Genomic DNA, 24,381 nt, shown 5'->3' on the forward strand with positions numbered 1-24,381 from the left:
TGAAGGACATAGTTGTGCTACAGAAGACAGACTAGGAATCAGGTCCATTTATCAAAATACAAGTTCTGTGGTTAGGCACTGACCTGACTTTGAGAAAATAAAATATGATCTTAATAGGATTTTTAAAATATTTTAAAATATAGAGTTTCTATATTGTAACACATATTTTTATTATTAGATAAGAAGTTTCCTTAAAAAAAAGCTACTAGTAGTTTACTAAAAAAATAATTAAAGCATCATTATAAAGTTGTGGTGAACTCTGGAAAAAAAGTGTTTCTTGAATAATCATAAAAGAAATGTGATCTTTACTACTTACTTCCCTAAACTATAGCTAAACATCGTCCATATCTATAGAGTAACAAACACCTGAATAGACATTTAAAAACCATTATGAATTGCCCATTTACTTTGGTATCATATTGATAAAAGAATGAAAATTGTTGTTAGTTTTTCTCCTCTATTCATTTACTGTGTAAAGCCGTCTCTATTATTCAATAATCACATTTAAAAATGATTTATAATCTATAAAATGTAGCTTCATTTGATTAAAAACTATTTAGAAATATAGATGGCTGACAGTGGATCATGAATATAGTATGAAATACAATCTGAAGTAGAACAATAATCAGGATCATTAGCCTATAACATTCTCCAAAAAAACTGCAGGGATGAAATAACATAGCAAAGTAATAAAACTTGAGTACAGGTTAAATAATTCTCAATGTGAAAATAACTTGTTGATAAATGACAGATGAACACGTAAATGAGTCCTCATAATTAGAGTTAATGTTTAATTAGACAAGAAGTGGAAAATGCACAAGGTTGGAGTCTAGAGTTGCCAAATAAATGGTAAACAGCATTCTGACATTTGAAGGTTATGCTATTTGGCAGCATCCTTTCATATTAGTAAAATCATTTTACCACTTAGAACACAAACGAGGACTTTAAAAGGCTAATTCCAATACAATACTTCCCACAGGGGAAGAAAAAAGTTTCAGCTTTGTCTCCTGCATCTCCTTCCCCCTTGTCGTTAAGTTTGATAAATTTGCTTTTCTGTATTATTCCTTCTCCCTGTCTAAAATGTACACCTGGGCCCAGTTTTGCCGAAAGGCAGTCACATATTGTGCGCAACGATGAAAATCAGACAGGGAGCCAAATTATATTGCTCTGACATCTGTCCCTCCATCTGTTAGAGTTTTAACAAACAAGTATAAAGCAGACCTCTGATTATAACATGTACACATAACCAAGAATAATTTCTGTTCGGCCAAGTCTCCACAAATTCTCAGCTTTATTCAAAATAAAGTGGGAGGGAAAATGCTGAATTTAATTTGTGTCCAATTGAACGTTATTTTTATATTACTATCCCTTATGGGATCAATACACTTAAAATACTATTTCCTCGTTGTCTAAGTCAGCAAATACTCTGTTCTTTCTTATAAATTCCTTTGCTTACTTAATGCAGAATGAAAATTTCCTATTGTAATGTGATTGCAATATCATTCCCTGTGCTGCATGGTCCAAGGACTTGAACACACTTTTTAATTACTTTGAACAATAATCTTTATAAATTATCAATTATTGCTCACTAAGAGTAAGATAGATTTCATTAGTACCTCTATTATTATTATTATTTTAAATTTCAAATGTTGTCAATCAACTCTTATGTGATTAACAGCCATATGTGATCAGAGTCTATCTGGAGAAGAATCACAGTCAAAGTTCTTTCTTTTGAATTGGAAACCCCAGGGGTTGGACACGATCATGTGTTGACTGAAGTAGGGCATAACTGGGAACTGGACAGCAGCCAGATTCTGTGGTATTAAGCATGACAAGCTTTCCACATCACCAGTGTGCTCAGGAGATACCATAATGCTAGCAAGAAAATTAATTTTGAAAAACAAAGACTTCTAACAATATGCCGGGTAGTCCAGAAACAAACATCATACAAAAATGACCATTTTCTCTTCAACAGACAACCAACGTGGAGACAAAGAAATGCGCAGAAATTTCTAGCCACCTGTCAGATAAAACTGTATGCCGCATCCCAGTGATGAAGCTTGCTATTAAATTCTCATTTGCAAATCTACATATGCTTGCCACCCCTCCTTCTAATTATTGCAAAATATAAATATCTCCTTTCCCTTATTCTGGCTCAGGAAGCTTGACAATTTCTATTTTTATTTCTGCCTTATGTAGTAGCGGGGTATTGCCACAGGGTGGTACACCGTGCACATTTAACCAAAGGCTTTTGTAACTGAACCGACAGTTCAGTTCTACTCTTCTCCACCTTCACTTAAGCAGGAGGCCTCAGAGTCACTGGCAGCTCTCTGAGTGATTAAAAGGAAAACAAAGCTTAAATCATACAGCTCCGCTAATCTCGCATTATGTCTAACTTGTAATAGATCTTACGAGATTTGTCGCCTTTTTTGGTGGTTGTTATTGGCCCCTTTCGGCAGTTTTTAAAGACCAAGCTATAGAAACAAATAAACTGAAATTAGACGGGGAAATGAGAAGAAGGAATCCACAGATAATATACACCTTACAAGTGAAACTACAGAGAAACAGCTAACCTCTAATGACAATTTACAGGAACTGCACTTAGGTACTAGGAGAAAGAATGAATCTATGTGATTAAAATACTTACCTATCTACTGACCTATCTAACTGTATAGGGCAGAACAGTGATTGTATTTGGTAGGTAATTTAAGATTATTAGGTCATTAAGTTATTTTAAGTTTATATTGATTAATGTTACTAATAGAACTGATAAGCTGATGAACCTCTTTATGAAGATAAAGAACGGAAGTCACATTGTTCAAATTTGGACTGTGGAAATCACTATTTTTTTCTCCCTAGGAAGTGTGAGCTTAAACAAATTAAAGTATTTCAGGACTAAAGGGGAAAAGAAAGACTAAATGTGCATGGTTTAAGTAACAGAGGCCAGGTATTTCAGACTAAATGTCTAATACAAGCAATGTTATTTGGAGCATGAAAGGACAATGGAACGACTCGTCAAGAGTTTTCCATATTGATTTTTCTGTCCCATATTGAAAATGATTGCCAGTGGGTATAATGATAAAGCATTTATCTGAAACTCTTAAGTCGATGGAAGGGCGTTCTTTTTTCTGCTCTTCCCCCCTTGCTCTGCAGAAGAACAGTGGTAGCTCCCACGCTTCATTCTTCTTTTAATCCCTATTCTTCTCCTTCTTATAGGAGAGGGAAAGAAAAAAAAAAGTGTGGCTTTGCTTCCTACTAGAGAAGAAAGGGAGGCAGCTGCTCAGAAGTTCAACGGACACACAAAGTGTTAATATCACACGGGTAAATAAATCTTCTGTGATCACTTAGGTCCTAGGCAAAGGTAAGTGTCTTTGAAGTTATCTTTAAATGCTGGTGTAAATTAGACGATTGAAAGTCACCTTACTTTCTAAATTTCAAACTCAGTAAGTTGACTGAAGTGAAACGAGCTGGGCTAATAGAAGCTGCAACTTACAACTTAGTTTGCTTCAAATGCTATTTTTGTTTTTGGCACAGATATTAGCACTAAATGCCATAAATATCTCTAATTCATGCCTTCTTTACTTTCTGGTTTCCTGAACTTAAAAACTAGGCAAAAGGGAAAGCAGTTGTTGTCGATTCTACATCTTAGGCCCATACTCTGGAGGATACGAAAGACCCAAATATTTATTCCTGCAACATACTGAAAAGCTGTGTCTTCCCAGAATCAGGCCCTCTGAAAATCATTTAGGACTCATCAGTAATACGTCAGAGGTGGCTGCTAGGCTTGCAGTTTACCTCTGCAGAGCACACATTACGTTTCCATGGTCAGTTTAAGGTTTGAGGTCAACATTTAATACACTTTTCGTCTCAGGGGAGTCAGCTTCTTGGTTTTTAGAATCCTACCTCTCTCGCAGGACCTGCCAAGATAGCCTGTTCCGGAACAATCACAGACATATCTGTTCCACCCATCCCTGCACATGCCATTGTTTTTGCAGGGGTTGCTAAGGCACGGTTTTGCTGTTTCCCTTGAGCAGGAGGGCTTCACTCCAGCAGTACTTTGAATTTCAGCCATTTGCCGGATATCTTTGCTCTGGCCATCAATGAACAAATCTCTAATGCAGCCCACGTAGCCATAATTGAGCAGAGCAGTCCACACCTCGGTGGGGAAGACGAGGCCAGCCTTATTTTCTGGCAAGCCCCCCAGGTACAACTCATCATCCAGGTCCAGAATCTCGCTCTCGCCAGGAGCAGTATAGGGCGTGCGCAGCGTGTTGACAGAAATGGTACCTGTTGCAGAGACAAGAGAACACACAGGTCTTTACAGAGTGCAACATGTTCTAAAAATCACCCTTTCTCTCTTTCACCTTCTTAAGGGTACACTCCTTGAGGAAAGATGTTTCTGATTTTTGTTTCTATTACTGGTGTGCCTTATACTTCCCAGTGGAGTGAACAGTAATCTGTAGAAATAAGGCAGACTGTAATTAAAATGATTCCATTTGAATTTAGGAATGGAAACCAAAGTGTAGAGCCAAAAAGAGTGTTTGTCAGCCTTTAACAGTTAAGAAAAGAAGAAAAGGAAGATTAAAAAAAAGAAGGAAAGAAAGAGTAATTGGCATTCTATATCCCTCTCCAATAGTTCAGTCAATAAAGAAAGAAAGAGACAAAGTTGACATTCTACATTACTCTTTTGAATAAAGTCAGATTCACGTTCGTTAGTGCTCATTTTCAAAGCTGGTATGCAGCTGCACACTAACAACAACAACAAAAAAAGTTGTATGGCCCCACCTTTAACTGACTTGATTGCTTTTATTGAACACAACAGTCTGACAGATTATCTACGTCAAAACTCGACTTTAGGGGCACCTGGGTGGCTCAGTCGGTTAAGCATCCAACTCGGTTTCAGTTCAGGTCATGATCTCACAGTTTATGAGTTCGATGCCCTGTTTGCAATTCTCTCTCTCTCTCTCTCTCTCTCTGTCTGTCTCTCTCTCTGTCTCTGTCTCTCTGCCCCTCCCCTGCTCATGCTATCTCTGTCTCTCTCAAAATAAATAAATAAACTTAAACAAGAAAACTTGACTTCATCACTCTCGGCTGTATCAATCTATTGATAAACTCTATGGTCTTGGTTTACTCATCCATAATATGGGCGTAATAATTTGGCATATCTCTTACTGTTGCTCTGTTAAATAAAATAATATTAGTAAAGTATCTGGTTTATAATAAGCATTACATAAATGTGTGTCATGATTCATCACAAGAACCAAGTCAAACTGGCTGTTTACTTTTTAAAAATTTTTAATTCCAGGGGCGCCGGGGTGGCTCAGTCGGTTAAGCGGCTGACTTTGTTTCAGGTCATGATCTCGTGGTCCGTGAGTTCGAGCCCTGCGTCAGGCTCTGTGCTGACAGCTCAGAGCCTGGAGCCTGTTTCAGATTCTGTGTCTCCCTCTCTCTGACCCTCCCCCGTTCATGCTCTGTCTCTCTCTGTCTCAAAAATAAATAAATGTTAAAAAAATTTAAAAATTTTTAATTCCAGTTAGTTAATCATCTAAATCTACCAGTTTTGTTTTGACCCCCCTCACTCCAAATGTAAGAGGAAAATAAATCTATTAGTTCACAAATATACAGGAATGCTGGTTTTAAGCATAGGAAGAAAAGGTAGACATTAGCATGGACTTAATTGAGAATCATAGAAAAAAAATGTGGAACCCATTAAAGAAAAAAAATGAAAGACAGAAGGCAGTTTTTTATTATAATTTCCACCATGTACCACCAAATTACTCAAAATTCCACCAATATTTTATCTCCAGAAAGATCTCTGTAAAAACGCAAACATAATATCTGAAAAGGACACCCCATTACACGTTACCAGATTGTCCTAGCTTAATTTTTCAGGTCTAGACCATAAAGCAGAAGAGGTAGAGTATTAAGAGAGAAAGTAGATTAGAAATGTCTGGTGCCATGCTCGCTGCTGACATAGAGTCTCAGGGATTTGGGGGGCAGCAGGCACACAAAGAAGGCCAAGAGACAGAAGATGGGGTACAGAGGGAGGGACAGAAAGGCAGAGTCTAGTAGAGGTAGAGGACAGGTAGGATGATGCATTTTAGTTCTTTCACAGAAAACCTAAGGTCCACCCCCAGGTGAAAATACGGCCTATGATGAATGTGAAACGTGCATGTAACTGAGGATGCAGGGCTGCTGGCCTCCGTGCTGTGCTCAGGAGCATTCCAAATCCCAGCAGAAGGGGCGCTTCTCGATACAGGCAGCATAATGGGATCTGTCTTTGTGCGAGAGAAGGGCATAGAAGCCACTGACGCCGAATGCACAGGCAGCCAAGTTATTACGAGGACATTTGTCTCTCTAGACTTCCACAGAAAGAAATAGAGAAAGCTCCTAGGGGAGAAACACTCAAAAGCATTGCTATTTTGGCCTTCCAAAGGGGGAGGATAGCAGGTATTTCTTAAGGAGGCAGCAAAAAGGCAAAAGGGTGAAGCGTTCACTTTTACAGTTCATATTTGTGCAAGTGTATAGAAAACTCATTTAGGAGCACACAGATCCCAGAAAATCCTTAGAAAAAAAATTTTTAAATGATGAGCAAGAGTATTAATGACAAAAGGAAAGGTGGACATTAATATTATATACATATATATTTTTTTCTTAAGCAAGAAATTGTATCTAATGAACACAGTGATTTCTGTCTTTTTTTTTCTTTTTGTTTATTTTTGAGAAAAATAGAGAGCAAGCAGGGGAGGATCAGAGAGAAAGAGAGACACAGAATCTGAAGCAGGCTCCAGGCTCCGAGCTGTCAGCACAGAGCCCGATGCGGGGCTCGAACTCACGAGTTGCGAGATCATGACCTGAGCCGAAGTTGGACTCTTAACAGATTGAGCCACCCAGGTGCCCGGTGATTTCTGTGTTTTAAGACAAAAGGGCGATGGATTCCACTCCCTGTTTTCTAATTAGTTCAAAAGGCTTCTTAGAAATGAACATATGATATTGAGAGACAATTGTTAGGAGACACAGAGCAAGTGAATAACAACAAAGTTTTACAAGAGTGGGCTACATTTGAAAAAAAATATGTAATTTTCCCATATACCTTGTTATTCATGGAACAAGATGGATTCAGCTCAGGAGATAAAAACACTTGGAAATGCTGTCTTGCCCTTACAGGTGGTGTGAGAAGTCTGCACCAAGAGGGTGCCTGGAGGATTCTTGAGATGAGGGATTCAGGGGCTGGCATAACACCCACTCTCTCATCTGCCCCACAGAGACCGCACAGCTCAGTACACTATGTAGTCTCCACAGTGATGGTGTCTTCATTCTGACAGGTATTTCACACAATCCCGCAGAAATTGAGCGTGGGGACACGGTGACTGGGTCTCCCTATTTTTATCTATGGTGTGTTAGTGCCTGCTTTGAACAAAGTATTATAAGAAAATTCTGATATGTTTTTATAAATATGCTTGTTGCAGCCAGAGTAAGATATTCACTGTAATTTTGTGATTAGCCTGGAGTTTTCTGATCACAACACCTAAATCAATCCACGGTTTTTGTACACCCCAGTGCACACACGCAAACACACACACACGGTGAATAGTTCTATTACTTCTGAGGCACTCTGATTTTCTTCTTATATAATTTTTTTAATATAAATGCTAGACATGACCCACCAAATTGATTTCAGGACCAATTAACAGGCTGTAACCCACAGTTCAAAAACTAATGATTGAGTAGTTAGTATCATAAAAGATAAGGATACTTTCCCCATAGCGCCTCATTGTCCCTTGGAGAGATAATTTTAGAGGTCTCATGGGAAGACGTAATGCAAGATCAGAGGGAAGGTGAAAGGAATATAATCCTAACCTCAACTCAAATACAATCCAGGAGGAGCTAGAACTTTAATTTAGCTCTGGATTCAAGGTAAGAAGTTACACCGAACACATGCATATATCAGGTATCATTCATTAGAATATTTTCAATAAAAACATAATAGAGACAACCATGACTAAAAATCAACTACTATGCTCTCTACAGGCTTTGCCAATGCATATGCACTTATATTTTAGACTGTCTTTGTTTAAAAGATGGCAAGAAAGAAAGAGAATAGAACTTAATTTATGTGGGAATGGAAACAATTATGTTTATATTCTGAAGGTTCCCAAAGCAAAAACTGTATTTATTTTTTTTAATTATTTTTTTAAGTTTATTTATTTGAGTGAGAGAGAGAGAGAAGGAGAGAGTGGGTGAGTGAGTGTGTGAGCAGGCAAGGGGTAGAAAGAGAGAGGAGGGAGAATACCAAGCAGGCTTAGTGCTGTCAGCACAGAGGCTCGATCTCTTGAAATGTTAGATCATGACCTGAGACAAAACCAAAAGTTGGACGTTTAACTGACTGAGCCACCAGGTGCCCCTAAAAACTGTACTTGAATAATAATTACACGTTATTACTGAGTAAAACTCAGATATTTACATTATATTTTTGTTTTTTAATATTTCTATTTCTATTATATTTCTATTTATGTCCCATTTAGCCCACACATATGCAAATGTCCTGAAGTATACACATTTCTGATAAGCGATTTGAATCCCAAATTCCTTACAGATTTTATTATTGATATGAATCAAAGGGCATTTTCACCTAAGCGAAAGACTCATCACAGAACCACTAAATTTATTTATACCAATTTAACACATACATATGACCATAGTGAAATTTTGATATTAAGGTTCCTAAGTGTCTATTTCATTACAATTGAGTTATAAAAGGGGTGGTTACCAAGAAAACATAAAATAAATACTTAAACCTTGTTTATTGATAATTAGAGACAATTGACTAGTTGCTACAGCTGTATATATCAATAGAATAGGAGAATTTTCAAAACGCTGAGTTAGGACCACATGTAAATAAAGTTTTAAGAGAATAAAAATCTAGGTATATTATTGGTTTATCCCTCTATCTTTTTCCAGACATTACACCCATTCATGTGTTCTCTTGGAATAGCTTGATTATTCCATACATTTCACCTTCTTTCACTATAATTACATTTAAAGTTTTTGGCAAATTACATTTTATGTAAACATTGCTATATTTGAGCTATTAAAATTGGTAGATGGAATTTGGGGACTTATTTGGATCAGTGTTTCATGCTTCAATATTTAAGAATCCAAAGCACCTTGTTATTTTGCCTTAAGAAATGCAATTTCAGCTAAAAAATAAATATATTTCTATACACTTGTATGACTTTTATAATCTTAATATAGAAATCACACTAACTTATATTAATATTTAACCTGGTTGTTTTTGTTGCATATGCAAAGGGTAAGACAAAGGTGATAAATAGACAAAGTAATATTTATTTAAGAATATTCATGAAGCATTACTAATGAATTCATGCTTTATGCAAAAGTACACATTAAAGGGGAAAAACTGTTGAGAACAGTTCTGAGTTTATAAAAATGGAAATCAGCTTTCCAATTTCATCTGGTATTTATAACCTATTAGTTTCCACTTTTTTTTTTCCATCTAATTTTTCTTGGCTATTTCACTTCCTAAAGATTAGTTTTCAGGGTGAAAAGAAGAATGGACTGAAGGGGAGATTAAAAATAAGAAAATTTGGTTTATGCTCTAAATTACTGCAAAAGTTTAAGGGACCAGGAAATGGGAGGTAGGAAATAGTGTGCTGTAATGGAGAATGGTTTTGCCGGGTCAGAGGAAACCGACTTTCATACTCTAGCTTTTGTGTAACTAAGTAGCTGGCAACCTGGACGCATACTGGATTCACCAGGCCTCAATGTGGCTGTTATGAAAAATAATGGAATTGACTTGGTAGTCAAAAAGGTTCCTTTTTGAATAAAATTTTCTTAAATTACTACTTAAAATAAATTTTAGTTACATACAAATTCTATTTTTCTGTAATTCTGCTTCATTTTCTCATTGCAGAAGAGAATCAGATTCCACAAACTTACAAATTTATTTGTCAAATTCATATTGTATTAACAAATTCAAACTCAGTAACAAGGCACGATATAAGTAAGTGATAAAAGTAGAATGAAACATCAATTACATGGTATGATGCAAAATGCAAACTATAGAATTCTAATAAGATAAAAAAATGAACCATAATATTAACAATGGGAGTTTTGGATATGAGTGGATTATGAGTGAATGGTTTTCTTTCAGTTTTCTGTGTCTTTTAAAAACATAATATCATGTGATAGGTTTATAATAGGGAGTGAAATAAATTTATTTAAAAACAAAAGAAAAATACAATTTTAATATTGCTTTCTGCTTATTCCTATGTGTTTTCTGCTTACTTGGATTCAGCTGTGAGCCAGGAATTTCAAGAATTAAACCAGTATATGAAAAAATAAATCTTGGAACAAAATTTAAAAGTTTGATAATATCCTGTAAGGGGAAATAATGAGGAGGAAAAGGGCACATCGTGTACTATGGACAAGTGGAAAACAACAGCCGATTAGCAAAATAACCTGTCATTATCTTTCAAAATTAAAAATGCAATTGGCCCAGTGATTCTAGTTCTTAGAATCTATCCTATAAAAATTCTGATCAATATACACAAAGACCTAACATGAAAATTTTCTTTTTAAATTAGTTTCAAACAGTGAAATTTTTAAAAGTAAAAAGTCAAATGTTCATCAACAAAAGAAGGACTAAGTACACACTGATATGTTCAAACTAGGATACATGATGTCACTATGAATAATGGCTCAGAAAAAGTTTTCAGTAGGCTTTTTAAGTTACCTGATAATTGATGAAGAATGGTCTTGTGTGTGTATATATATATATATATACACACACAGTTATTTTATATATGTAAATGTATGTATAGCTATATTGATACAAAGGAAAATACATGGAAATTTATCAAAATCAAATTATTTTAGTGGTTACCTATGACGGAGGGAATGAACTAGTGAGGGGGGTGTGTGACATGTGAAAACTCTTACGCACTTTTTGAACTGCCTGAACATTTTCACTGATCGCATATATTTATATTTATATGTTATGTACATGCCATGTGTTAAGCACATGCACATATACCAACATACATACTCACTCATAGTAACATATGTATACACACAAATTTTTAAAATTATCCAACACAATGATGGACAGCTGTAAACATCAATCTGGTAGCATATTTTATGATTAAAATATTGAAGTTACAATATTATTGTGCAGAATTTCCAAAGGTTTCTTCTCAACACCCCACAATGATTGTCACTGCTGCTGGGTGTGGTCAGGGTCCCATGGTACAACTAACACCATAGTCCAGGGTCTGCCCTTTACACTGTTGGGCCAGGAAAGGAGATTAAGTAGATTGAGACAGCAGGTTCCATCTCTCTGGGTTTGATGGATTTACCAAGCCCATAGGACTGATGTATAAAATAATCAGTCAGGGGGCGCCTGGGTGGCTCAGTCGGTTAAGCGTCCGACTTCAGCTCAGGTCACGATCTCGCGGTCCGTGAGTTCGAGCCCCGCGTCGGGCTCTGGGCTGATGGCTCAGAGCCTGGAGCCTGCTTCCGGTTCTGTGTCTCCCTCTCTCTCTGCCCCTCCCCCGTTCATGCTCTGTCTCTCTCTGTCTCAAAAATAAATAAACGTTAAAAAAAATTAAAAAAAAATAAAAAATAAAATAATCAGTCAGTAATTGTCTACAAGATATTTAATATCACAGGATATGGAATGCTACCTGTATAGCTCTGCCAATATGAGATGCCAATTTACAATCCAAATGTTTATTCATTTATTATAGAAAATTTAATCGTTATAGAAGCCTGAATATTCATATCTTTATAACCGGTCAATTATACCTGTCTACTATGATCATACTTACAATGAAGAATTATGCTTATTATATAGTAATGGCAACTAAGTATGTCATATGTAAAATATATATGCACATGTTAACAAGGACTCGAAGAATTTGTGCAACACTCAAAATATTTTGGGGGGAAATAAAATCTATGACTTCTTTTTAAATATGTTCAAAATAAAGAAATATAAGCATCAGTTTAATAAAACAATCTATTTTATGCAAAATTGGCTCCATCTAGTCATCAGGATTGTCAAATAATTAATATGTTATTGATAAAGTGCTTCAGTTTTACCATTGATGTGTAGTGCCTTATAGACATTTATAGAAAAAATATTATAAAATTGCTTAAAACTATTTCAGTGTTTGCAACAAGCTACTAGGTAGAGGTATGGGAGGAATGTTTATAGTCAAAGAGCAAATTTAAATCAAGACCTAAACAGAGAAATCGTCTAATGGTTGTTCAAGTAGAAATGTTTCAGTGTGGTGACTCATGAATGGTGCACACAGAAATCAGTGCTGGTAATAGATAGCTAGAAAGTGCTGTTCACATCAAACAGTGATTACTATAAACCTCTAATTATGTGCTCGGGAGAGAGCCTTGTGCCTTTCCCACTGTAATTTCTAGTTCTTAAACTGGAACTCTATGACTTCAATTCAAATATCAATGGTTTCTTAGCTGTTAAATGTAGGCTTACCCATGAATAACCACTGATACAATCTGCTTTACTCTGCTGTATACAAGCAGAATTTGACAATAATAATGAATTTTCTCTTTGATTTCAATGTGAAATGATGGTTTGAAAAAAAAAAAAACTGGCAGTTTGCTATAAAAATGCTTGAGAGGATACCCTTGACTGAGCCAAAGAGCTTAACACAAATTTAAACAATATTCATGCCCCAAGAAAACAGTCATTAACTTCAGTCTAATTTTAGCACAATTCACACTTTAACTACCTGGACACAGTTATTTTATGTTCAATTTGGGAGCAAAAGAGAGAGAAAGGGGAACTCTAGAAAGGGAAGAGGGGCTGGTAAGGAAATGTTCAGTTCTAAGTCCTACAAAGTTTGCAGAGTAATGAGCCTCTTCAATCAGATTCATTAACTCAGCAACTTAGGGGTTTTTGCTCTGTTAAGTAGTTAAGCTACCCATTGAGGATATTGCCTTTCTGCAGCACTCAAATCATACACTCTGATCCAGGAAATCATGCCTGCACTTTGTATGGTTCCTCCTTTGCCAGTCGAGTGCAGCATCTGAAAATGCCATTCATGGCTCAACCCACTAGGTCCCATGTCACTGGTCACAGACTAAGTGGGTGATGGAAGGAGTTACAGTGTGCCAGGCTGTGGCCAAAAGTAGCAGGCAAAGTGGGAGGATTAAAGTGTCTCTTTCTTTCCCATGTCACAGAATGGAAGAGGGGTCATATAGCCTAACACAATTAATGGTGCTGAAAATCAAGTTCCAGGAAGGTCTTCATCTGTAGGCAATATTTCTCATTGAACAAGGGGCTCTTATACCAATCTTTTACTAAGCAAAGGACTGACGGGCAAATTGTCAGAAACATGGGCAGTGCTGGCGACTATCTTCCTTGTCACTGCATGCTTACTGTGGCTGCACATCCCAGTCTGTAGAAAGGAGTGAATGGCTTCCCTATGATTAATTTTCCTTCTACCTACGTGTTTGCTAAATGATACAGGGTTCTCATGAATAAGTGAGGATAGCAGCTCTGTTCTCTTAAGAGCTTGTCATTTTGGTACCAGGCTTGCCACAGCTCTCTAACAATTGTGTCACTTCCTCACTGCATTTTTTTTTTTTTTTTTGACAAGTGGGCTTGGAGTATGGCATTGTATTCGTAAAAAAGGGCAGCACCTGTTATCTTATATTGTGTAAACTGCTTTCAGGAAGTAATGTGAATTCCTCACAAACTTGCATTACAACTAAAAGAGAGCTATTACTTTTCAAGTATAAAGATGATACTACTTGTTTTAGAATATGAGGGGTGGTTTGGCACTGAGCCACTCACACATTTTTATTATTTTTTCTTATACCAAATATTTAGTAAACAATTACTATTGCAAAAGAAAGTACCAGGACCAGGAATAAGACATTCTCATTCATACATAAGTTTACTTTATAAAGTGTTCGGGGAATATTAAAAATTCAGTCTGTTTTAACCCTTCCTCTGACGAAGGTAACCAAGAGTTACTGGCATCCAATTAATAGCCATGGCTTTATTCCTACTAACCTTATTATGATCAATGGTAGAAAGAATAATTCTCAGCCCTAAGCTCCCTCTACTTTAATAACAGAGAAAATGGCTCATTAAATATTTTTATATATTCAGCTAAAGAGTATCCCAAGCAAATTTCATCATCCATGAGTCAGAAAGCGGACCACACTGACCTCTTGTTGTAGAAGCCTTGTTTACCCACATTATATTAAGAATTAATTTTTGTATAGCCGCTGAATATAACTGGTGTGAAAAATGAATAAAATGAATTATTTCTTGAAATTGTAAGTTTATTAGTTTCAACTGAACTATAAATCTTAGTATTTCACCAACCTGATTCAGAAATATCCTTTAAGTAAAATAAAAGCTCATAGAGCTATTCACTCAATTTTTAAAAGGCTGCTTTATACCAAACCAATGCAGTGTGCAAATATAGAACTTAATTAAAATACTATATATAAAATATTAACAGCTGCAGTTATTAACATTGCATTAAACTCCCTTGAGCTAGGCCAACATAAAATGGACTTTCTTTTTTTCCACTCACTAAAGGGCAGAACTTGGTTTAGCGAACAAGCTTTGGTTTTTGTAGCGTTTGTCTCAATTCACTAATCTGAAATAGTAATCACATAAAAGTACTTTACCATCCAAACATCACCAAGCATACTAACTTTATCTTTCCTTTGGATTTCAACAAGAATCTGGTGTTTTATTTTCTTCCTTAATGTAAATTACACCTCTTCAGGCATGTCTCTTCCTCCCATACAGTATTGAACTTTCCAAATTAACACAAATATTCTCTGCATTTGACCTTTCGCAATGCGGGGACAAACAGGGCAGTTAATAAACCATAGGCAATTTGGAAGAATTAAAGAACTTAAACAGGAAAAAAAAAGGTAAATTTTATTTGGCTTCAGGATTAAGGTATTTAACTGATCCTTATTGTAATAGGTCATCCAAAGAACTTGGGAAACTAGACTACATCATCACCTAAGACTAGCATAAATTATGATTATCAAATGAATAATGACTGGATTTATTTTCCTTTATACTTTCTTATATATGCATATGTGTGTGTGTGTATATATACATAGTCCTTTATATATGTAAATATTTGAGAGTAATTTAAAAATTTTATTATAGGTATATTTTAAGTCAAACTATATTATCCACAAGTTAATATTTCAAGGCACAAGATTAGTCAATGCTCCAATCCTCTTTTTAAGACTTCGGTTTGAAGGGGCGCCTGGGTGGCACAGTCGGTTAAGCGTCTGACTTCAGCCAGGTCACGATCTCGCGGTCCGTGAGTTCGAGCCCCGCGTCAGGCTCCGGGCTGATGGCTCGGAGCCTGGAGCCTGTTTCCGATTCTGTGTCTCCCTCTCTCTCTGACCCTCCCCCGTTCATGCTCTGTCTCTCTCTGTCCCAAAAAAAACCAAAAAAAACAAACAAAAAAAAACGTTGAAAAGACTTTGGTTTGAAAGTTCCAAGTAGCCAGTCAACTGCTAACTTTGGTAGAAATAAGACAGGCTGGAGGACGTGAAAAGGAGGTACTCTATTGCTGTATTTCTGTATTCCCATCAGTGTCCACTCAACTTAAATCAGAAAAAAAACAAACAGACAAAAAAAAAAAAAAGGAATCTACTTTCTAATGGAATCAGTATAGTACAGTAGGAAAAAGAAAAAAGAGTTGTCTCCTCACAGTCATTTAAGACACTGTAGAGAAATGATAAAATAAGCACAGATAGCACAGGATGGTAACTAATCTTCCATGTGGAGGGAGACCAAATTTCCTGAGAGGGATGAATCAGAAATAGTCTCTGAGATAATTTGAGGATCAGAGCAATGGGTTCTGACCTTCTTTCAATTTTCCACCCTCACCAACACCTCCTTCTCAATTCTCATTCATTCCCTTTATTTTATTGGGTTATATATGTAATATATATAATATAATATATAACATATATATATTCTAGGAAGTCTGCCACATTCTTCTTGATAGATACACAGGAAAACGAGGCATGACTAAGAGTGAAACAGGACACAGTTCTGCTGCAGGGAGACTGGGAGTAATTAAGCGACAAGGGAGTCTGTGAAAGGAGCACTCACCACAGGGCTGCAGCACAGCCCTCCTAAAATAGGATGATGATCACAGATTACGAATCTCAAAGAAGCACCAAGTGTCCTCTGGACTGTGGTTCCCATACCCAACTGATCATTAAGTTCCTTGGAAAGCTTTGCAAAAGTATAGAATCCTAGGTCCTATCACTGTTAATCCTGCTTCATTGAGTTTAGGAGTCAGTCAATACTGGGCCCTTCCCAATACGTTTTATAAAGGAAGAAATTCAGACTCACAAGAAATGCCTTCGTCAAGCTTACATTCAGTGGAAAATCCAGAGTAGATGGTATGGTATATAAGCAAATAAGGAAGTGCGGGAAGGGAAGAGAGGAGCGTTGTCTTCTTCCTCTTCTTAAACTTTTTTTTTAACATTTATTTATTTTTTGAGAGACAGAGAAACACAGAGCAGGAGCAGTGGAGGGGCAGAGAGAGGGGGAGTCACAGAATTTGAAGCACGCTCCAGGCTCTGAGCTGTCAGCACAGAACCGGCCATGGGGCTGGAACCCACCAACCGTGAGATCATGACCTGAGTCCAAGTCAGATGGTTAACCGACTGAGCCACCCAGGCGCCCCGAGAGTTTCTTCTATTATAAGAAGCTTATTTGATTTGTAAGTGATAAGAACAATCAGAGCATGGGAGCATAGGGTGAAGAAAGTAAAAGAAATAATATAGTTGTGCACCTAAAATAAGTTGCTTCTTCCCTTCTCCCTCTCTCTCCCCCTCTCCCTGTCTCTTTCTGGATTTCCACCAATGCGGTTTCCTCTGCCTAGGTGATCCTTGCCCTCACAAACCTAATGGTAGTCAATTCCTTAAGCCTCATAATCCACTCTCCAGTTTCAGAGTAAGTAAATGTTATTTCTTCAGGCCTTCCCTACAACACTCCCTCCTTTCCCCAACCACGTGTGTGTGTGTGTGTGTGTGTGTGCGCATGCACACCTCCCTCCCCCCAACAGGCATGTGCATACACACACACACACACACACACACACGCACACTTCCAGGAAAAAAGTTCAGAGAAGGAAGCCAGAGGAAAGAATCCCTATTGGTTCAATTCAAACATTAGAAAGGGAAGCTATTTGGAAGTCAACAGAGTTTTGCCAGTGTTCTTGAAATCCTACTGCATTGATTAAAGTGTTTTTGATACCACAGACCCAACTTAGACAAAAGTTAAAATAAGGACTAAAAATTACACTAAGGAATTTATATGTGGATTGCTGAATTTTCTTTTTTTCATATTTTGTATTTGCCACTTCAGGCACCTCCAAACATCCAATGATATAAGCAATAATTGATAATACAGGAACCCTGAATTTTGTCATTTTCAAATTCAAGATAAAATGTCTTGCAAGATTTGGCACTTGATTATTCAATAAATGTTCATTTGAGAAGTGATTCCAGAAGCCATTTGAGCATTTGGGGTTTGATGCCCAACTGTAATGATTAATTAGCTCCTTCTGGTTCTTATATGATATGAAACAGAAATAAAAACAGAAAATTTCCTTTACCCTAAAGACAGAAATGCAGGAAATCTTAATATATCTTGGTTTTAATTCCTTTGGAGTGGCAAGGGGTAAATAGCATGTTCCAGCAGATAAACAGGTTAGAAGAAATGATAAATTACCTGACCGTCCATCTCTCTGGAAGTCCACATGATACCATTCTCCATCATTCACCTTCTTCTGTAGGGCTTTGATTTTTATTGTACCTGACCCCATGTCCAGGAGGAGGTAGAGATGGCCATCCAGCATCTCAATAGCAAAGAAGTCAACCTTTATCATCTGAGGGTGCTTGGCATCTTTTTGGTGTCTTGGCTTGCCATGGCTAAATAAGATGAGGCCATTTGGCTCTGTTGTACGGAAATCAAATGATATGGAGCCTGTTTTCTTTGCGTTCCATTTAGGCAAAGAGATGAAAGACTCTGGGGTTTCAAAGGTGATTGGGTCCAAAGTTGCAACATTCTCACATTTAAATGCTACCACTCCATGGATCTTCATCTTAGGGTCTCCTTGTTTGGCAAGACGAGATAATTCCAGTCTTACATCATTATTTTTATATACAACCTGTGGGCAGAGGATAGCAGTGAGAAACCAGGCCCATCTTTTCATATGCAGAACTTGTCTTCAGTTAAGTGACTTTCAACACGTTTGTAACACATGTAACATAATGTTTAGTGCATTTTGATATGTGAGATAGTTTTCTCAGCCAAATAAAAATCAAGTATCAACTCATTAAACAGTAACCATTCCAATCTAATTTCATTCAAATAATGTGTGTACATACACATACAAACTGGCTGCAGTTCATTCAAATAATTTGAATGGATTTGTATACAGCTTTCATTATTTCAAGCGTGTATAGAGTCAAACTTACAAGACAATTGCTTTTCTTATGATAATTCATTTATTAAATATAAAGGTTTTTCAGTTTTCCCACCATTAAAGTATTTGAAATTACTTTGTGTAACGGTCCCCTAAAATACAGGAATTCTTCTATGGTCTACATAGTCACAATGCGTATAAACTTTGTAAGATAATCACAATAAATTGAGGCAGAAAACATACTGAATTTTCTCAGAAAAATCATTAAATACAACTAAAATGCAGAAGCTCTCTTTTTCCCTGTGGCCTATATTAACAACTGTTTGAATAATGTTAGGTAACTCTGGAAATGTTATGTTTGCTCTAAATCCATTCAACCTGTATTACATGTGTTCCGTTTCACTTTAAAGTATACAAATGTAGAGCAAAGTTTGTCCTAACTCTCATTTCCCAAGGCACTTCATCTCAATGGGCTGCGTGGTTCTTTCTGACTGCTTGCTGATAGTTCTTATGGCTTTTTGGACTCCAAATGGTACACTGGACAAATCCACTGGTAGGATTCACAATATCAGGCATCTGCTATCACATCACCTTAACAAACTCGGAGCCATTCTGACATTAAGATAAAGAGAGATCCATACCCTTTCTCTATAAAATGCATACTAAGCATAATTACATTTCCAAAATACACGTCACACTGACTTAAGAGTAAATTGGCTATCTATGTCCAGTTAACTATCTAAATTATTTTAAGAAGCCATTCAAGAATTCATAGCAGCCAATACTGACAAGTTCTAAATTCATTTATATTTATATAATAGAAAAAATAAGACAGCCTGTGTCTGATTAGTGCTATAAAGTTAACAGGTCAATATAGCAAACCTGTGGCAAAACTAAACTGAGCCAATGGTTAGTGTCGCTAATGAATTTCCTGATATAGTGTGTTAATGGATACTTTATTTTTCAGAGTAAGAGTGTAGGCCTTGGTATCAGACTGAGTTCAAATGCTAGCTCAAGCATTACCTAACTGCATGATCTCCCCAAGCCTTACTTTTCTCCCTTTTAGGGAGATAGCATCTTACAGGATGATTGTGATGGTTAAAGAAGAAAATGTATGCAAGTGAGAGAATCTACATAAAGGCAATCATCCAATGCCAGGCACATTGTAAGATTTCAATAAATATCAACTACATCAAACTGCATGATAATAAATACCATCATCTTGTAGACACAGAAATAATGGTGGTAAATTAATCTATTATAAGGAAATGTTTAGAAATTAAGCACATACTTGGGACGCTTGGGTGGCTCGGTGGGTTAAGCATCTGACTCTTGATTTCTGCTCAGGTTTGTGAGTTCGAGCCCCACATTGGGCTCTGACAGGTGGAGCCTGCTTGGGACTCTCTCTCTCCCTCTCCCCCGACCCTCTCAAATAAACTTAGAATGAAAAAGAAATTTGGCACAAACATATAATTGGTATTTTATACCTGATTTGTGCCTACCAAATAAGCCGCATCTTTCCAATGCTAGTCCCATTTCGGTTTACCTTTATCTTGAAGGAGGATTATTATAAAGAATAACATACCAAATTATTCTTTGAGAAAATATGTGTAACTGTTCAATAAGTGTAGATTGACCACAAAAGAAGAGAAAATGGACTTAAGCAATAACAAAAACAAATTAGATTAATTCTTCAATATACTTTCTTGAAGAGAGAAAGAGCTATTAAGCCTTGGGAAAGTTGATTCAAGATTGTCTTTCTTTGGGGATCTTTAGAAGTGGAGAAAATGATTTCCATGGATGACAGTCCCAAGTTTTATAACCTCTCACCATGACTTTCAAGCTATCCAAGCCTGTATTTTTTTCACGTTTCCTGGTGATTTATATTTTATTATCTGGAGATTCCCTTAACAAAGGTAGTGATCAGGAACGAGTATAATATTTTCTGACCCAATTGATGCAGATGATAAGGTTGACCTATGCTAACACATTGCCCATGAAATAGAACCACTGCCACAGAGTTGGGTGTTTCTGACGTAAGTAGGTATATGAATGCACATACTGCCTCATGAGTCCAAAATCAGCTACGAAAAACTGAAGGATGTGGGGTTGGGGCAATTCTAGCTACAGATTTCAGTAAGTGATTTACAATCTCATGAGTGAATTGGATACCCCGGGGAAAGGGAGGTTCGAGAAGATGGAGAAGAAAAGCAGGGATTCCCATGATCACATAACTTAGGGTTAGCCATGCACACACACACACCTCCTCCAACTCCTCCCTACCCCACCAAAAAGATGATGGATCTCCACCACAATCTATGCTTTGTGCAGACAGGGTCCTTGCTCACCATAGCCAAGCACCAAGATTAGTACCTGGCACAAAGTAGACACTTAATAGTTTCTAAGAATTGAATAAAATTCTTCCTTCACTTTTTAAACTTAGTCCCAGATTATAGACTATCATTAACAATACTTACAAATGCAGTTAAGTAAAGCAGAATATGGTATTGCAGACCAGTCTCACACACTCGCTGCTATTTTGAGCTTATTTCTCCAGAAAATGTGGAAACTTCTGTGCATGTTCACTTATAAATGGTAAGCTGGTTTATGTATTGGAAAACTTCACCTTCAAAATCATATTGTAGGGTTTAAATTACTTTTTGAATGAAAAACACCCGAGTTAAAATTCTCCAGAGGTAGAATCATTTTCCTGGAAGAAGTATCTTGACGAGAAGCAAAATGATGTTTTCTTTTTTTTTTTTTTTTCCCCTTCCTATTTTGTATTCTTTGAAAGGCAACTCCAGAAGACAGAAAAGCAATTTTGGATAGGCAGGCTGATAGCTCTCAAAACTACACTGCTCCTTCATCTGACCCAGATTCCATAATCACCCTACTTTTTGAAAGTTAGGCTTAGTCTTAAAATGACCTGAATGTAGTTCAATTATAATAATAAGTAGACTGCAAGCACTCCAAATTTTCCAAAAATTCATGTGTAAGCTATTTTTTGCTTCTTTCTGAGATAATATGGCTCTCAATCATTTATAATTATTCATATATCTTTTTAATTTATGTCAAAAGTTGTAATTTATTTAATAGTTACAACTTTCAAAAAATATCGATATACTCTAACGTCCTGACAATTAGATAATATTATTGCACATTCATTTGGATCAGTTCATAAAATCAAGATTTCTTTGAGGATATTGATTTTTCTTTTTTTTTTTTTTTGAAAAGTAATTCAAAATGTTGCATTTCATTTCTCTGCTTCATGGGCTCATATCATAAATCCCACAGGGATAAAAACATAAGAAACACTAGGTTTTTTGTTATTTATTTATTTATTTAGCTGCCATATAATTTCCACATTTTGATATGATGACCTTTTCCTTTCAACATTTGTTAAAATTTTAAAAATGTCCCTCACACTTAAATATGCAAAAATAGGAGCAATATGTTTGTATTTTTATATCCCTAGGTTTGGATTTTGAGGTAAGCTGTCATTGAGTATTTTATTTGATCTTGATATCAATCTTTTTTAAAAAGGGAAGTAAATAGGCTAAAAAATAAAAAAAATAATAGTAAGTTTGAGAGTCTGGGTATAGACTTGGCTTAATCACAAAGCTAGTATCTAAGTTCAGTTGCCTATCCTCTCTATCTCTCAGTTTCTTAATTTTATATATAAAACATATATATCTAAAAAGGAAAAAACACGTCATGTCTATAAATCCTTGAGCCTCCACCCCCCCACCCCCGCCACCCCCTGTCAATCTATGTGATTTGGGACAAAGGTAAAAGATGTTCTATTGTTCCTTCTCTTTTTCTAGCATTTTTCCAGTTGTGGTTTTGATGTCAGGATATTGCTCTCTATTCGGGGATATACTGAGACACTAATCCGTTAGGTAAAGGGAATATGCACCTACATCTTTAGGTACACAGACACACATCAAGCATCATATGTATCTAAGGTTTGTACAGATGGTCCTGGAGAACTGGTGGCTGATAGATAAGGCCCTTCCACAGGAAGTGGCAGTGTGTGAAATAAGCAGATCAGTAGGAACACATTTGCTACTCACACAATGACTTTTTGTTGTTACAAATAAACGTTTCAGCTTAGAAATTTTCATGAGGCTCTTGAATTAATTAACATGCACTGATCAAGTCAGTTCGTGTCTTAACTAGAGAGTATACATACAGGGTGATGAAATGGGTACCGAGCTTAAAATCAAGGAGTGATGCAGGGATGTAGACTCAGTTGTGACCTCCCTGAGAACTTGAATGGCTTATTCTAATCTGAGCTTGGATTCTCTTCCATTCTTGAGAATAGTAACAAAGAAGGGCCAAGAATTTGGTTCTCACGATTTCCAAGAGAACTGCAGCTCACCCACTTGCAATCCTGTGACCTTGCACAAGTCCTTCAATCCCACAGAGACTCAGTTTAATCTGTAAAATGGAATAATCATATCTACCACATTAGGGTCATTGTAAAAAATAAATTATATTTCAATGGAAGTGCTAAAAACAGGGCCTGGCACAGAGTAAGTGCCCAAGTGACTATCAGCTGGCTGCTCTTGTTCATGTTGTTATTATCATAAATACCAATATTATTATTCTGAGAGCGAATGAACGGAGCTGTAACAAAGGTAACAGCTAACAGGGCACATAGTAGCTGACTGCTGTTTTCAAGTAATTAACAGGACTGCAACCAGAAGGATCAAAGAGATCAAAGCAGACTAGGGCTTCTTTTTGTATCCTGATACTTATATTGCAGTTTGAAGGCTTGGTCTATAGATAAGGTTTCTTAGCTAGAAAAATACATAGGAAGCTAGGGAGCCTGGGGCTTTTATTTTCACTCCTGAGAGAACTTCTGTGGCATCTGATATCAACAAAAAACACCACCGTCACCACAACAAGAATCAGCTAAGATTTATTGAGTACTTATCTTCTGTCAGACCCTGTCGTAAGAAATTTATACGTATAATGTGTTTACTCCTCACAAGCATCCTAAGAAATAGAAAACATTATCCTATTTTATCAATAAATATATGGAGGCACAGAACTCGCTGAATGTCTTTTATCATGCTCATGCCAAATACTGTGAAAAGCTAACGATGTTAACTTCAAACTCTGTGTTTGTCTCGCAGGAAATTTCATTTACAGTTTTCACTTGTAATTCCACTTATGGTTTTGATAGCAGTTGCTAAGCAGGAGATTCACAATCAAACAGCTATTTGCCACCATGCAAAAGGAAGATCTTGCTATGAGTTACATGACAGTATTTTTCCTTCCATTTGTCCTCATTAAAATATCTCTAAAAATTTTGTTAACCTTTTTATTTATTTTTGAGACAGAGAGAGACAGAGCATGAGCCAGGGAGGGGCAGAGAGAGAGGGAGACACAGAATCTGAAGCAGGCTCCAGGCTCTGAGCTGTCAGCACAGAGCCCGACGCGGGGCTCAAACTTGTCAACCATGAGATCATGACCTGAGCCAAAGTCGGACACCTAACCGACTGAGACACCCAGGCGCCCCTAAAATATCTCTAAATGAATCAAAGATCACAACTGAGCAAGAGTGTGTTTTTGTGTGGCTATTGATTAAAATGACTCTTCAGGGGCGCCTGGTGGCTTGGTCAGTTAATCATCCGACTTCGGCTCAGGTCATGATCTCACGGTCCGTGAGTTCGAGCCCCATGTCGGGCTCTGTGCTGACAGCTCAGAGCCTGGAGCCTGTTTCAGATTCTGTGTCTCCCTCTCTCTCTGCTCCTCCCCTGTTCATGCTCTGTCTCTCTCTGTCTCAAAAATAAATAAACGTTAAAAAACTAAAAAAAATAAATAAAATAAAATGTCTCTTCAAATCCAGTTTAAGTAATGGGGCTTACTTCTGTTTCTA

The 24,381-nt window shown here is 36.8% G+C and overlaps 1 protein-coding gene across 21 annotated transcripts in view; it reads right to left on the minus strand.

The window, feature by feature from the left end:
* The window catches only part of NRXN1 (neurexin 1), a 1,129,526-nt gene that overhangs the window by 620,414 nt on the left and 484,731 nt on the right, over positions 1 to 24,381 (minus strand). For all 21 annotated transcript variants that reach the window (XM_053890675.1, XM_053890679.1, XM_053890684.1 and 18 more), the window contains 2 exons: positions 17,798 to 18,236; positions 3,904 to 4,287 (listed from right to left, as the gene is read on the minus strand). In XM_053890675.1, coding sequence (XP_053746650.1) covers positions 3,904 to 4,287; positions 17,798 to 18,236 — 823 coding nt within the window. The remainder of the gene's footprint in view (positions 1 to 3,903; positions 4,288 to 17,797; positions 18,237 to 24,381) is intronic.

This window comes from Panthera pardus, unplaced genomic scaffold (genome assembly GCF_024362965.1).
Source record: "Panthera pardus isolate Hobbes unplaced genomic scaffold, ASM2436296v1 HiC_scaffold_25, whole genome shotgun sequence".
Classification (NCBI taxonomy): domain Eukaryota; kingdom Metazoa; phylum Chordata; class Mammalia; order Carnivora; family Felidae; genus Panthera; species Panthera pardus.